The sequence below is a fragment of the Sapajus apella genome, unplaced genomic scaffold, assembly GCF_009761245.1.
Source record: "Sapajus apella isolate SASKATOON/1434 unplaced genomic scaffold, GSC_monkey_1.0 scaffold10, whole genome shotgun sequence".
NCBI lineage: Eukaryota > Metazoa > Chordata > Mammalia > Primates > Cebidae > Sapajus > Sapajus apella.
The window spans coordinates 36,478,327-36,493,291 of NW_022436950.1; the positions used below are offsets into that span (position 1 = coordinate 36,478,327).

Consider the following 14,965-nt stretch of genomic DNA (forward strand, 5'->3'; position numbering starts at 1 on the left):
TGTTTTGGTATTTTTTTAGAGACAGAGTCTCACTCTGTCACCCAGGCTGGACTGCAGTGGTGCATTGTTGGCTAACTGCAACCTCTGTCTCCTGGGCTTCAACAATTTTCCCACCGCAGCCTCCGGAGTTGCTGGAATTACAGGTATGTGCCACCAAGCCTGGCTAATTTTTGTATTTTTAGTAGAGACAGGATTTTGCCTTGTTGGCCATGCTGGTCTCGAACTCCTGTCCTCAAGTGATCCACCCAACTAGGTCTCCCAAAGTCCTAGAATTACAGACATGAGACACTGTGTCCAGCTTTGAGATAATTGTTGATTTATATGAAATTGTAGGAGATAATAGGCCGCTGTGTTTTAACCCCTGAAATGAATGGATACATGTCATATGTGTATGTTTGAATTTAGGTCCTCCAAAAGGTAAAAAAAAAAAAAAAAAAAAAAAATGTAGAAATTGAAATTCTTGGCTGGATGCTGTGGCTCACTTCTGAAATCCAGCAGTTTGGGAGGCCAAGGAGGGCAAATCACTTACCTTGGGAGTTCAAGACCAGCCCGAGCAACATCACGAAACCCAGTCTCTACCAAAAGTACGAAAAATTAGCCGGGCATGGTGGTGCCCACCTGTGGTCCCAGCTACTTGGGAGGCTGATGTTGGAGGATTGCTTGAGCCTGAGAGGCAGAGGTTGCAGTGAGCCAGGATCAGTGCAACAGCATGCCAGCCTGGGGAACATATTGAGACCCTATCTTAAATAAATAAATAAATAAAATTCTTGCTTTTTCTTTTCACTTAATATTTTGGTCAGTAAAATTGGGGGGGGCTAATATAATTGTCTCACACACATACTCACACACACACACACAGAAGAATATACATATATGTAAATACATATATGTGAATTATATACATAAATATGTAGCCACAGCCTTATTGCTCTAAGTATGGTTTGAGGATCATCAGCACTGTATTTGCAGAGTTGTGCAGACATCACCACCATCAGTTTTAAAACATTTTTCATCATCCTTTAGCTGTTTATTAAATAATACCCCCAGCCCTATCAATCTGCTTTCTATTTCTGTAGCTTTATCTCTTCTGGACATTTTGTATAAATGGAATTATATAATGTGGTCTTTTGTGAGTGGCTTCTTTCACTTAGTATGATTTTTTTTAATTGTTTAATTATGTAATAGTATCTATTAGTATCTCATTTCTTTTTATGACCAAATAATAAGCCATTGAATGGATCTACCATATTTTTTCATTCATCAGTTGGTGGGCATTTAAGTTGTTTCCACCTTTTAGCTATTACGAATAGTTTTGTAAACATTCATGTATAAGTTTTTGTGTGGATGCGTGTTTTCATTTTTCTTGCATATATACTTAGAAGTGGAGTTTTTGGGTCAGATATAATTCCATGTTTGACTTTTTGAGGAACTGCCAGAATGTTTTCTAAAGCAACTGCACCATTTTATATTACTGCCAGCAATAATCAGGGTTCCAATTGCTCCATATTTTCACTGACACTTGTTATTATCTGTCTTTTTAATTATAGCACCCTAGTGGGTGTGAAATGGTTTTCATTGTGTTTGATTAGCATTTCCAAGATAACGATGAACATTTTTATGTCCCTATTGGCCATTTTAAAAACCGCATTGTCAAAAATGAAAAAAAAAAATAACAAAAAAAGAAAAAAAATTGCATTGTCTTTTTATTATTGAGTTGTAAGTGTTCTTAATGTAGTCTAGATACGAGTTCATTATTAGATAGATGATTTGCAAATATTTTCCCAGTCTCTCATGAGTCTCCTAGCCTGCCCCCTGTAATGTGTTCCTCTAATTTAGTCTCCATTGTGCAGCCAGAAAGATCTGACTAAATAAAATTCTGTTATTTCCACTTTGCACTGCTGTAATAGTTCTTCATTGCCCACAAAAAAGAAGTAAAAATGATTTCACATGGTATATACAGCACTCCATGTGTATCTCTTCAGCCTTTGGTAACTTTAGAGCAAAATTGGACTTTCTGGAATAGGTTGGGTGGGCAGTTTAACAACTCCCAGCTATTGTTTTGATGTTCTCGCTGCTTTCCTGCACACTACTTCTTCCATACTATCCTTCCCTCACCTGGCAAAAACTCACTTTTCTTTTGAGACAGGGTCTTGGTGTGTCACCCAGGCTGGAGTGCAGTGCAGTGGTGTGATCTCGGCTCACTGTAGCCTCGACCTCCTGGGCTGAGGCAATCCTCCCACCTCAGCCTCCCAAGTAGCTGGCACTACAGGGACATGCCACCACACCTGGCTGATCACTTTTCTAATGTAGCTTAACAGTTATCTTTTTTGTGCATCCTTTCAGGCCCTGCTCTGCTGCCCTCCTTTTCTCTGGCTAAAATGACCTATGATGTCTTTGTTCTCTTTGTACATGTTACCTAATGACATTGTTCTTACATAACTTCATTCTATTTGATTACCATACTTCCACGTTTTAATTTATTTTTGTTTACAACATGTAGCAAAATGTCTGGCATGTAGCAGGTACCCCATAAATGTATGTCGAATTCATAAAAGCACAGTTGTTCAAGTATCTGCAGACTTGATCTTGACATATCATTTCCTTTTTATAGATATGCCATAGATGATGTTCCCTTCTCAATCCCTGCCACCTCTGAAATTGCTGACCTTAGTAACATCATCAACAAATTACTAAAGGACAAAAATGGTAGGTATATATGCTTAGAGGGCATAGTGCCACTAATTATTCTAAAATGCACTAGATTTTTAGTTCCTTTTTTTGGCCTTATGATACTGTATGAATTTTGTTATGGTAAAATGTGTAACTTGTAAAGTTCAGGTTCTTCTGCTGGATGATACTGTAAAGACTACTTTGAAAGAAAAGTTTTCAGAAAAAAGTTTCTGTTTAATCTGTTTTTAAGGCAATGTGGAAATATGGTGGTTGTAGTTAAAGAATAAAGATTTTGGTATAAAGTTGTAATATAGAGGTAATCAAGACATTGACTGTGCTATAGAGGACTGAGTTATGTAGGCATAAAACAAGCGTTTTAGTGCTTAGGCCCCACTTGCTAGTGAAGCACAAAGCAAAATGACAGTATCAGTATTTGAGTGTTTAGTGTAATAAAGAATGACAGTATGAACATCAGTATTTTATTTTTTGTGTCCAGAATTCACAAAAAAAATGAGTATAACAAAACATGCAAGAATATAAAATAAATCACTTTAAATTTACAAATATTAAATATATACTATTGTATTAATATGTTATTTGCCCATTAAATTAATGTGAACATAAGATTGGCCATGAGTTAATAGCTGTTGAAGTTTGGTGATAGGTGTAAAGAGGCTTCTTAAATTATTTTGTGTATCTCATTGTAGTTCTGTATTTCTGAACTTTTCCAAATGTGTGAAATTTTCTATAATATATTTTTAAAATAATGGCACATTACATACAATAGAGAAAATTTAAACATGAAACTTTAAGCAGTTCTCTGGCCTTCACCTCCGAAGTAGCTGGGATTACAGGTGCCTGCCTCCGTGCCCAGCTAATTTTTTGTATTTTTAGTGGAGACAGGATTTCACAGTGTTGGCCAGGCTGGTCTTGAACTCCCAACCTCAAGTGATTCCACCCTTCTTGGCCTTCCAAAGTGCTGGGATTACAGATGTGAGCCACCATGCCAGGCCAGAAGCAAGTGTATTTTTTTTTTTTTTTTTTTTTTTTTGAGATGGACTCTCACTCTGTAGCCCAGGGTGGAGTGCAGTGGCACGATCTTGGCTCACTGCAACCTCCGCCTCCTGGTTCCCAGTTCAAGCGATTCTCCTACCTCAGCCTCCCAAGTAACTGGGATTACAGGCGCAAGCCAGCATGCCCAGATAATTTTTGTATTTTTTGGTAGAAACAGGGTTTCACCATGTTGGCCTGTCTGGTCTTGAACTCCTGACCTCGTGATCCGCCTGCCTTGGCCTCCCAAGGTGCTGGGATTACAGGCATGAGCCACCGCACCCGGCCGGGCAAGCATATTTCTATACAGACGTTTCCAGTACTGCAGAGCTCTTCTGACTCTACCCTATCTGGAGGAATGGGGAAGTAAGAGTTATAAACTAATGTGTAGTATTTTTTCCATCTTCGTCTTCAAATAACTTCATAATTTTTTTGTGAAATTTGAGATGATGTTTTTGAGCAACTTTATTGGGTTGGGGTGGGGGGACAGGGTCTGCAATCTTTTTATTGCTAGTAAGTTACAGTTCAATATTCAAGGATATTTCATAGCATTTCCTGTTGATCCTTGTCTTTGTCTTCATCATGGATATATATAGATTCCGATGCATAGTTACATTTATAAATTTCGAAAACTGTTATATATGCTATTTGTTGAAAAAGTCTTTGAACTAGAATAAAAAATATTCTTTTTTATTTTTGTAGGTACATAGTAGGTGTATATATTTATAGGGTACATGAGATATTTTGATACAGACATGCAAGGTGTAATAATCACATCAGGGTAAATGAGGTATCCATCACCTCAAGCATTTATCGTTTGTGTTACAAACAATCCAGTTGTACTCTTTGTTATTTTTAAATGTATCGTTAAATCATTACTGACTAGTCACCCAGTTGTGCTGTCAAATACTAGATCTTATTTATTCTTTATATTTTTTTGTACCCATTAACCATCCCCACCTGCCTCTCACTCCCCCTACTACCCTTCTCAGCATCTGTAACAATCTTTCTACTTTGTATCTCTATGAGTTCAATTGTTTTAATCTTTAGCTCCCACAAATAAGTGAAAATATGCAAAGTTTGTTTTCTGTGCCTGGCTTATTTCACTGAACATAATGGCCTCCAATTCTGCCCATGTCATTGCAATGTATCTCGTTCTATTTTATGGCTGAAGTACTTCCATCATGTAGAAGTACTGATTTTCTGATTTCTTTTCTTTTCGGTATATGCAGAGAAGTGCTATTGCTGGATTATATGGTAGCTCTATTTTTAGTTTTTTTTTGTTTGGTTGGTTTTGGGTTTTTGGGGTTTTGTTTTGGCAGTAGTTTAGCTCTTATTGCCCAGGCTGGAGTTCAGTGGTGTGACCTCGGCTCATGTTACCTCCACCTCCTGGGTTCAAGCAATTCTCCTGCCTCAGCCTCCCGAGTAGCTAGGATTACAGACATGTGCCACCATGCCTGGTTAATGTCTCTCATGGGAGAGACAGGGTTTCTCCCATGTTGGTCAAGCTGGTCTTGAACTCCAGACCTCAGGTGATCCGCCCGCCTTTGCCTCCCAAAGTGCTGAGATTACAGGCATGAGCCACTGGGCACGCCTATTTTCAATTTTTTGAGGAACTTCCAAACTGTTCTCCATAGTGGTTGTACTAATTTACATCCCCACCAAGGTGTACAAGGGGTCCCTTTTCTCCATATCCTCACCAACATTTGTTATTGCCTGACTTAATAAAAGCCATTTGGGCTGGGTGCAGTGGCTCACACCTATAATCCTAGCATTTTGGGAACCTGAGGTGGGTGGATCATTAGGTTAGGAGTTTGAGACCAGCCTGGCCAACATGGTGAAACTCTGTTTCTACTAACAATACAAAAAATTAGCCGGGTGTGGTGTTGGGCATCTGTAATCCCAGCTACTCAGGAGGCTGAAGCAGGAGAATTGCTTGAACCCTGGGAGGCGGACATTGTAGTGAGCTGAGATCACACCACTGCACTCCAGCCTGGGTGGCAAAGCAAGACTCTGTCTTGAGGAAAAAAAGCCATTTTAACTGGGTTGAAATGATAACTCATTGTAGTTTTGATTTGCATTTCTCTGATGATCAGTGATGGTGAGCACCTTTTCATGTGCCTGTTTGCCATTTGAATGTTTTCTTTTGAGACATGTATATTCAAATCTTTTGCTCAATATTTAATCAGATTATTAAATTTGTTTCTAGAGAGCTTTTTGAGCTCCCTATATATTCTGATTATTAATCCTTTGTCAGATGGGTAGTTGGCAAATAATTACTCCCATTCTATTGGTTGTTTCTTTACTTTGTTGTTTCCTTTGCTGTGCAGAAGCTTTTCAACCTGATGGGATCCCATTTGTCCATTTTTTGCTTTGGTTGCCTATGCTTGTGGGGTATTAATCAAGAAATTTTTGCCTAGACCATGGTCCTGGGGAGTTTCTCCAGTGTTTTCTTGTATTACTTTCATAGTTTGAGGTCTTAGATTTATTAAGTCTTTAATCCCTTTTGTTTTGATTTTTATATATGCCAAGAGATTGGGTCTAGTGTCATTCTTTTGCATATGTATACCCAGTTTTCCTGGCACCATTGTTGAAGAGACTGTCTGTTCCGCAGTGTATGTTTGAGTTCACTATAGATGGGTAGATTTGTTTTGGCTTCTTCATTCTGTTCCATGATATCTGGGACTGTTTTTGTATGCCAGTACCATGCTGTTTTGGTTACTATAGGTTTGTAGTATAATTTGAAGTCAGGTAATGTGATTCCTCCAGGTTTGTTCTTTTTGCTTAAGATAGCTTTGGCTATTCTGGGTCTTTTGTGGTTCCATGTAAATTTTAGGATTTTTTTTTTTCTGTGAAGAATGTCATTGGTATTTTGAAACGGATTGCATTGAATCTGTAGGTTGCTTTGGGTAATATGGACATTTTAACAATATTTATTCTTCCAATCCATGATCCTGGAATATCTTTCCAATTTTTTTGTGTCCTCTTCAATTTTTTTTTTCTTTTTGAGATGGAGTTTTGCTCTTGTTTCCCAGGCTGGAGTGCAATGGCGCCATCTCGGCTCACTGCAACCTCCGCCTCCCAGGTTCAGGTGATTCTCCTGCCTTAGCCTCCTGAGTAGCTGGGATTACAGGTGCCTGCTACAATGCCTGGCTAAGTTTTTGTATTTTTAGTAGAGATGGATTTTCACCATGTTGGCCAGGCTGGTTGCGATCTCCTGACCCCAGGTGATCCACTGGCCTCGGCCTCCCAAAGTGCTGGGATTACAGGTGCGAGCCACCATGCCCAGTCCTCTTCAATTTCTTTCATCAATGTTTTATAGTTTTTGTTGTAGAGATCTTTTACCTCTTTGGTTAAGTTAATTTCTAGGTATTTTATTTGCAGCTGTTGTAAGTAGAAATACTTTCTTGATTTCTTTTTCTGATTTTTTGCTTTTGGCATATAGAAACACTACTGATTGTTGTTATCGTGCAACTTTATTGAATTTATCAGTTCTAATAGGTTTTTGGTATGATAAAGATTATATCAAATATAAGATCATATCATTGATTTTTCCAAATGTAAGATCAGATCATCTGCAAACAAGGATAATGTGACTTCTCCCTCTCCAAATTGGATGCCCTTTCTCTTTCTCTCCTTCTCTCCTTCTCTTTTTTCTTTCCTTTCTTTTCTCCCTCCCTTCATTTCTCCCTCCCTTCCTCCCTTCCTTCCTTTCTCTAGCTAGGACTTCGAATACTGTGTTGAATAACAGAGGTGAAAGTGGGCATCCTTGTCATGTTCCAGATCTTAGAAGAAAGGCTTTCTGTTTTTTCCCCATTTAGTAGGGGGGTATATTGTATATGACTTTTTATTGTGTTGAGGTGTGTCCTATCTCTTTCATGAAGAGATGTTCAATTTTATCAAACGCCTTTTGAGCATCATTTGAAATGATCATATGATCATATGTTTTTTGTCTTTCATTCTGTTCATATGATGTATATATTAGGGTTCTCTAGAGGGATAAGACTAATAGATGTATATGTGAAAGGGAGTTTATTAAGGTCACGATCACAAGATGAAGTACCACAATAGGCTGTCTGCAAACTGAGGAGCAAGGAAGCCAGTACGAGTCCCAAAACCTCAAAAGTAGGGAAACCAGCAGTATAGCCTACATTCTGTGGCCGGAGACCCTGGAGCCCCTGGCAAACCACTGGTCCAAGAATCAAAAAACTGAAGAACTTGGAGTACAGTATTTGAGGGCAGGAAGCATCCAGCACGGGAGAAAGATAAAAGCCTGAAGACTCAGCCAGTCTAGTCCTTCCACATTCCTCTGCCTCCTTTTATCCTAGCCATGCTGGCAGCTGATTAGATGGTACCTACCCAGATTGAAGGTGTATCTGCCTCTCCTAGTCCACTGACTCAGATATTCATCTCCTTTGGCAGTACCCTCACAGACACACCCAGGAACAGTACTTTGCATTCTTCATTCCAATCAAGTTGACACTCAGTGTTAACCATCACAATGTATTACATTGATTGATTTGTGTATGTTGAACCATTCTTGCATCCCTGGAATAAATCCTACTTGGTCATGATTATCTTTTTAATGTGTTGTTGAATTTGGCTTGCAAATATTTTGTTGAGGAAAGAATTATTCCTGTAAGAGAAGCTTTGCAATTCCAGTATGTTACCCAAATAGTTGCATATTTTTCTAAATGTGTAACTGAACATTATTCTTTTTGTATAGACTGTTACTGTCTTGCAACTCCAAAAGAAATAAGGAATATAAGTACAGTAGTGATTCTCAATAGCTGTTAAACTCAGTAGTTAGTTAAAAGACTACAACAAGGGAGCATGATGGTGGATGGAATCAGACTGATATAATCTGAGCCCTAAGGTGGGTCTTAATATCTTAAAAAGAGACACAACCAGATACTATTTACATCCTGATGGGATGTAATAGGAAATAGACAATACTTTCTGTGACTATTCTTGTCAAGGAAAAAAAAAAAAAAAAAAACACCTGAAATCCAATGAGGCATTTATGTCTGACTAGCTTATAGGATATTTGTGTGATAAAGAAACATGTCAAAGGGCACCTTGGAGATGTAGTCAACAAAACTCAGAATGTATTAAATATTACAAAACAGATGACCCACTCTCATCGACAAATACCTGGCAAGGAGAAAAAGGAGGAGGAACTATTAAAGACTAAAAGAAACATTAATTAAATATGTATGGGCTGATTTTTAAATTAAATATGTGAATGCTGATTTTTGAAAACTCACTGTAAAAGAACATTGGCTGTTTTATGTTAGAAGGAATGATTGTTAAATTTTAAACTATTTGACTAATTCTTTTAAGTTCTTATATTTTAGAGATACAAGCTAAAGTATTTACAGATGAAATGATACAATTTCTGAGATTTGCTTTAAAGTAAACCAGCCAGGAAATAGAGGGAGGAATATAGATGATGCTCCATTAGTTGGTGGATATCAAAATGGGTGATGGTGATGGGATTCAGTGTTATTTCTACTTTTGCATGTTTGAAATATTTCATAGATTAAAAGCTTTTTTTTTTTTTTTTTTTTTTACTGAGATGGAGTTTCGCTCTTGTTAGCCCAGGCTGAGTGCAGTGGCATGATCTCAGCTCACTGCAACCTCTGCTTCCCGGATTCAAGTGATTCTTCTGCCTCAGCCTCCTGAGTAGCTGGGGTTACAGGCATGCACTACCATGCCCGGCTAATTTTTTGTATTTTTAGTAGAGGCGGGGTTTTTCCATGTTGGCCAGGCTGGTTTCGAACTCCCAACCTCAGGTGATCCGCCCACCTCAGCCTCCCAAAGTGCTGGGATTACAGGCGTGAGCCACCTCGCCCAGCCAGAGTGAAAGTTTTTTAAACCAAGATAATTATACCAACAACAATAACGAAGACATTATACTAACAGAACAAAATATTTCTGATCTTAAAAATCACATAGTATACTGGAATGCTGATCCAGAAGAAATTCTGGAGAAACTCATAGGCCACACTGGGAAAATAGGTACCTGTTTGTTTTGGGCGTTCTCATATACCTCTGCCAATATCACTTCAGATATTAAGAGTGATAATTTTATTATGTATTTTCCTCAGAGTTCCACAAACACGTGGAGTTTGATTTCCTTATTAAGGGCCAGTTTCTGCGAATGCCCTTGGTCAAACACATGGAACTGGAGAACATCTCATCAGTAAGTTCAAATACTTACCTTGTGTTTTACTTAAAGCATTATCAGCTATTTTGGGTAAACTCCTTTTAGAATCACACTGAATCTACTTTAGTATCCAAGATTATTTTGAACATCTTGAATATATTTATGTGTATATAGATATAGATATAGATATAGATATAGAGAGTGTGTGTTTTATATATTGTGTGTATATTATGTTTGTGTATTGAATATATATAGTGTGTGTATATGTATTTATATTCCTGTATATTCAGTTTTGAAGCCTGCTCTTTTTGTGTTTTATTCAAGAAATAAATGAACATATTCTTCATATTTATGGAAGAACTAGCAAGAAAGGAAATAGCAAATATGTGTGTACTAATATGGGTGCACAAAATAAGTGGGCAAATATAAAAACTATAGGTTAAGTTATTGTGATTTTTCCCTTCCTCTTATTTTCAAAGTTTCCTTAATACTGCTTTTATGATTAAAAGATCACTTATAATTGCTTTTTTTATGATTTTAAAAATTGTGGCAAAATATACATAAAATACAATTTTAAACATTTTTAAATATATAATTCAGTGGCATTAAGTGGATTTGCAATATTGTGCAACCATCACCATTTTCCAGAATTGTTTCTTTATCCCTAAACAGAAGACCTGTACCCATTAAACAATATGCTATTAGTCTTAATTTAAAATTTTCCCATATCATATGTTCTTTTTTTTTTTTTTCGGCAATCTCCACCTCCCAGGATCAAGCGATTCGCCTGCCTCAGCCTTCTGAGTAGCTGGGATTACAGGGGCATGCTACCACACCTAGCTAATTTTTGTATTTTTAGTAGAGGTGGGATTTCACCATGTAGATCAGGCTGGTCTTGAACTCCTGATCTTGTGATCTGCCTGCCTTGCCCTCCCAAAGTACTGTTATCACAAGTGTGAGCTACTGCCCCCAGCCTTTTTTTTTTTTTTTTCCCCCTGAGACAGAGTCTCCATGTGTTGCCCAGGCTGGAGTGCAATGGTGCAGTTTAGGTTCACTGTAACCTCCGCCTGCTGGGTTCAAGTGATTCTTGTGCCTCAGCCTCCCAAGTAGCTGAGATTACAGGCACCTGCCATTACTTCCAGCTAATTTTTGTATTTTCAATAGAGACGGAGTTTTACCATATTGGCCAGGCACATCTTGAACTCCTGACCTCAGGTGAATCCTCCTGCCTTGGCCTCCCAAAGTGCTGGGATTACAGGTATGAGCCACTGTGCCTGGCCTAAGGTTTTCTTATATTCTTTTTTCTCCCATTTTCAGCACAAGTTTTCCAAGGCCATTAACATTTCTTCTTAAAATTTTTATTAGGAGACGGGGTCTTGCTTTGTTGCCCAGGCTGGACTTGAACTCCTGGCCTCAAGCAGTCCTCCTGCCCTCGCTTTCCTAATGTTAATAGCTGGGACTACAGGTGTGAGCCACCATGCCAAGCTATTATTTTCTGATATCACTCTTAGCTCACTGTTAGGTCAAATAAAGTTCTTGACTTTTTGAATGGCTCCAAATTTACTGGATTATGAAGGAAACTAATACGAAGTATATGAAGGAGGCATATTAAATTGTGGGTTCTTTATCTTCATAATGTAGCTTTTCAAAACTATACAACCTGATTTGTTGCTGGTTTCTCTCCTGACTAGGAAGAAGTTGTGGAAATAGAATACGTGGAGAAGTATACTGCACCCCAGCCAGAGCAATGCATGTTCCATGATGACTGGATCAGTTCAGTTAAAGGGGCAGAGGAATGGTATTGCCAGATTAATACTCATCTTTTTTTTTTTAATTTACCTCCTTCAGTCTTTTTAAATCCATATGTATTTTTCTGTGATTTACTGTTATCTGTAAATTAATTTCGTGATCTCTGTATCAGTGGCCATGCCATACAGAAAGATCTCTGCATTCAGTGTCTTCAAGAAGAAACAGGTTATTTATTAATAGGTTTTCTTTGTGTTCTGTTCAAGATGTCATAGTAACAATTATAGTTATCTTTTTTTTCTTTAAATGGGGTCTCCCTCTGTTGCCCAGGCTGGTCTCAAACTCCTGGGCTCAAGCAGTCCTCCTGCCTCAGCCTCCTGAATAGGTGGGATTACACTATACCCAGTAATGCTTGTCTTCTGAATAAGTCATGTATCTTAGAACATTTAATTTATTTGGTTTGATTATGTTGCTTTTAAGACCAAGGATATAGTTTGTTTCATAGAGGAAAAAAATGACCTTTATAGTCATAGATCTTTTGGCCTAATAACGTGAAGATGCATGCCATGCTATTTTCGGGCTAGAAAGAGCAGACTAGAATCAAGAAAGAAGGTACAGATGGCTCAGGGCAAATCTTCACTGGCCTTACTTGTAGGAAAACACCTCAAGAGGGATTATAGTAGGAGCTTACTTTCAAATAATGGAGTTATTACAGGAAGTTACGTTTCTACTGGTTTTACTTTTAATTTAATTGGTTTTCACTGGTTAAGTACAAAGTATTACAGGTCGACAGCCAGGTGTGTGGCTCCCGCCTGTAATCCCATCGTTTTGGGAGGCCAAGGCGAGTGGATCACTTGAGATCAGAAGTTTGAGACCAGCCTGGCCAACATAGTGAAACCTGTCTCTACTAAAAATTCAACAAATTAGCCAGATATGATGATGCACACCTGTGGTCCCAGTTACTCGGGAGGCTGAGTCAGGAGAATTACTTGAACCCAGGAGGCAGAGGTTGCAGTGAGCTGAACAACAGAGTAAGACTCTGTTTCAAAAACAAAAAAAAGATACTACAGGTTGGATATCCCTTATCTGGAAATGTTTGGGACCAGAAGTGTTTTGGATTTAGGATATTTTTTTGGGTTTTGGAATGTTTCCATATACATAGTGAGATATCTTAGGGATGTGATCCAAGTCTGAACATGAAAATTTATGTTTCATATACAGCCTATATACCCAGCCCGAAAGTAATTTTATACAATATTTTTAATAATTTTGTGCCTATATCAAAGTTTTGACTGTGTTTTGGCTACAGCCTGTCATTATGATGTCAGGTGTGGAATTTTCTACTTGTGGTGTCATGTTGGCTCTCAAAAAGTTTTGGATTTTGGAGAATTTTGGACTTTAAATTTTCAGATTAGGGATGTTCAACTTGTATTAGAGTCTACAAGTAATTTGCACAGCTTCTGTGAGAGTTGTATTACTTAAAACAATGTAAAAATGAAATCTAGGATTTGCCAGGTATTATTTTTAGGAGGTTGAGAAACATCAAATGTTTAACAGCTTATTTAGTATGCTTTGAAATCTTGATATTCATATTAAAAAAGAATTTAAAAGTACAATCCTCAAAGTTATTTTGTCATTGCCAAAGAAACAAAGTTCATTTTCAGGGTTTGAAAAAGCTGTTTTTTGTATTTCATAAGATTTTTTTTCTCCTCATAGGATTTTGACTGGTTCTTATGATAAGACTTCTCGAATCTGGTCCTTGGAAGGAAAGTCGATAATGACAATTGTGGGACATACAGATGTTGTAAAAGATGTGGCCTGGGTGAAAAAAGGTTAGGACTTTTTGCCTACACTCAGAGGAATCCTAGTTAGGGATTTGGAAATAAGCCATTTTTGGTTCTAGGGAAGAATGGGGAGTGGGTGGGAAACATCTTATACCTCAGTTATTATGAGGTCTTTCAAAAAATATAGGGTTCAAGAAGAAAAGGATTATATAAAAAATTCATAATTGGTAGAAGTCATTCTTTACTAAAATTACATCAGATAATATACATTTTCAAGTTAGTATTGAGCATATTACACACATCTCCTATTTTGTTTGTTTGTTTGTTTGTTTGAGACAGTCCCGCTTGGTCGCCCAGGCTAGAGTGCAGTGGCTCAATCTCAACTCACTGCAACGTCTGCCCCCTGGGTTCAAGCGATTTCCCTGCCTCAGCCTCCCAAGTGCCAGGGATTACAGGTGCCTGCCACCACGCCTAGCTGATTTTTTTGTATTTTTAGTAGAGACAAGGTTTTGCCATGTTGGCCAGGCTGGTCTCGAATTCCTGACTTAAAGTGATCCGCCTGCCTTGGCCTCCCAAAGTGTCAGGATTACAGGCGTGAGCCACCTCATCCAGCCATCATATTCTATTTTTGCAGAATCTTCTCTTGATTACCACATCAGCCTTTTAAAACCTGGCCATATAGTTATTTTTTTAACACCTTTTTCAACAGCAACACAAAAATTCAGTTCTGCAGTTTCAGAACATTATGTGTTCTGAATGGTATATACTAATTTGTTTCTTATTCTTGTATTCTCCTTTCTTCAGATAGTTTGTCCTGCTTATTATTGAGTGCCTCTATGGATCAGACTATTCTCTTATGGGAGTGGAATGTAGAGAGAAACAAAGTGAAAGCCCTACACTGCTGCAGAGGGCATGCTGGAAGTGTAGATTCTATAGCTGTTGATGGCTCAGGAACGAAAGTAAGTAACTGGAATGTTATTACTACTGTTGTAAATTAAAATTTGAGCTTGTTACTAAAAATTTTTTTCTACATATATTCGTTGTGTTGGCTTAGTCTCAACAACCGGTGGCAAAAGATAGGATTTCAAAGCAAAAGTAAATACTCATGCAATAGAAGATACTTCCTCAGTTTGAGTATCCCTGGTTTAGAACCCTATATAAACTTCAGAAGTTTTAAAAAATGAGATAAACAAGTCATTTATTTATATAACCTCCTTATGTCATAGTAATTGACATATTTCCAGCCTTTATCAGCTATTAAGTGCCATCATCAACTGAAAATGCCTAGTTGATTGTCTGTTAGGATACACTAAAGTTTGTGCTAATAGAGTTTTACTGTAGTACTGATCTACTCTTTATCATGACAAAATGGTAAAATTTAGTTAAAAGGTAACAAACCTGAGGGCAATACCATATTGATTTATTAATATGAGGAATTATAAATCCACTTACAACTTGAAAGTTTCCTAAGCCACATTGAAGTATTCTGGACTTAGGAGTGTTTCTTTGACAGTTAGGGTAACAGGATGCTTGATGTATTCAAAGG

The 14,965-nt window shown here is 37.8% G+C and overlaps 1 protein-coding gene across 2 annotated transcripts in view; it reads left to right on the forward strand.

The window, feature by feature from the left end:
- The window catches only part of WDR12 (WD repeat domain 12), a 29,939-nt gene that overhangs the window by 1,793 nt on the left and 13,181 nt on the right, over positions 1 to 14,965 (forward strand). For both annotated transcript variants that reach the window (XM_032278619.1, XM_032278620.1), the window contains exons 2-6: positions 2,612 to 2,706; positions 9,831 to 9,925; positions 11,581 to 11,687; positions 13,352 to 13,467; positions 14,224 to 14,378. In XM_032278619.1, the coding sequence (XP_032134510.1) occupies positions 2,612 to 2,706; positions 9,831 to 9,925; positions 11,581 to 11,687; positions 13,352 to 13,467; positions 14,224 to 14,378 (568 nt within the window). The remainder of the gene's footprint in view (positions 1 to 2,611; positions 2,707 to 9,830; positions 9,926 to 11,580; positions 11,688 to 13,351; positions 13,468 to 14,223; positions 14,379 to 14,965) is intronic.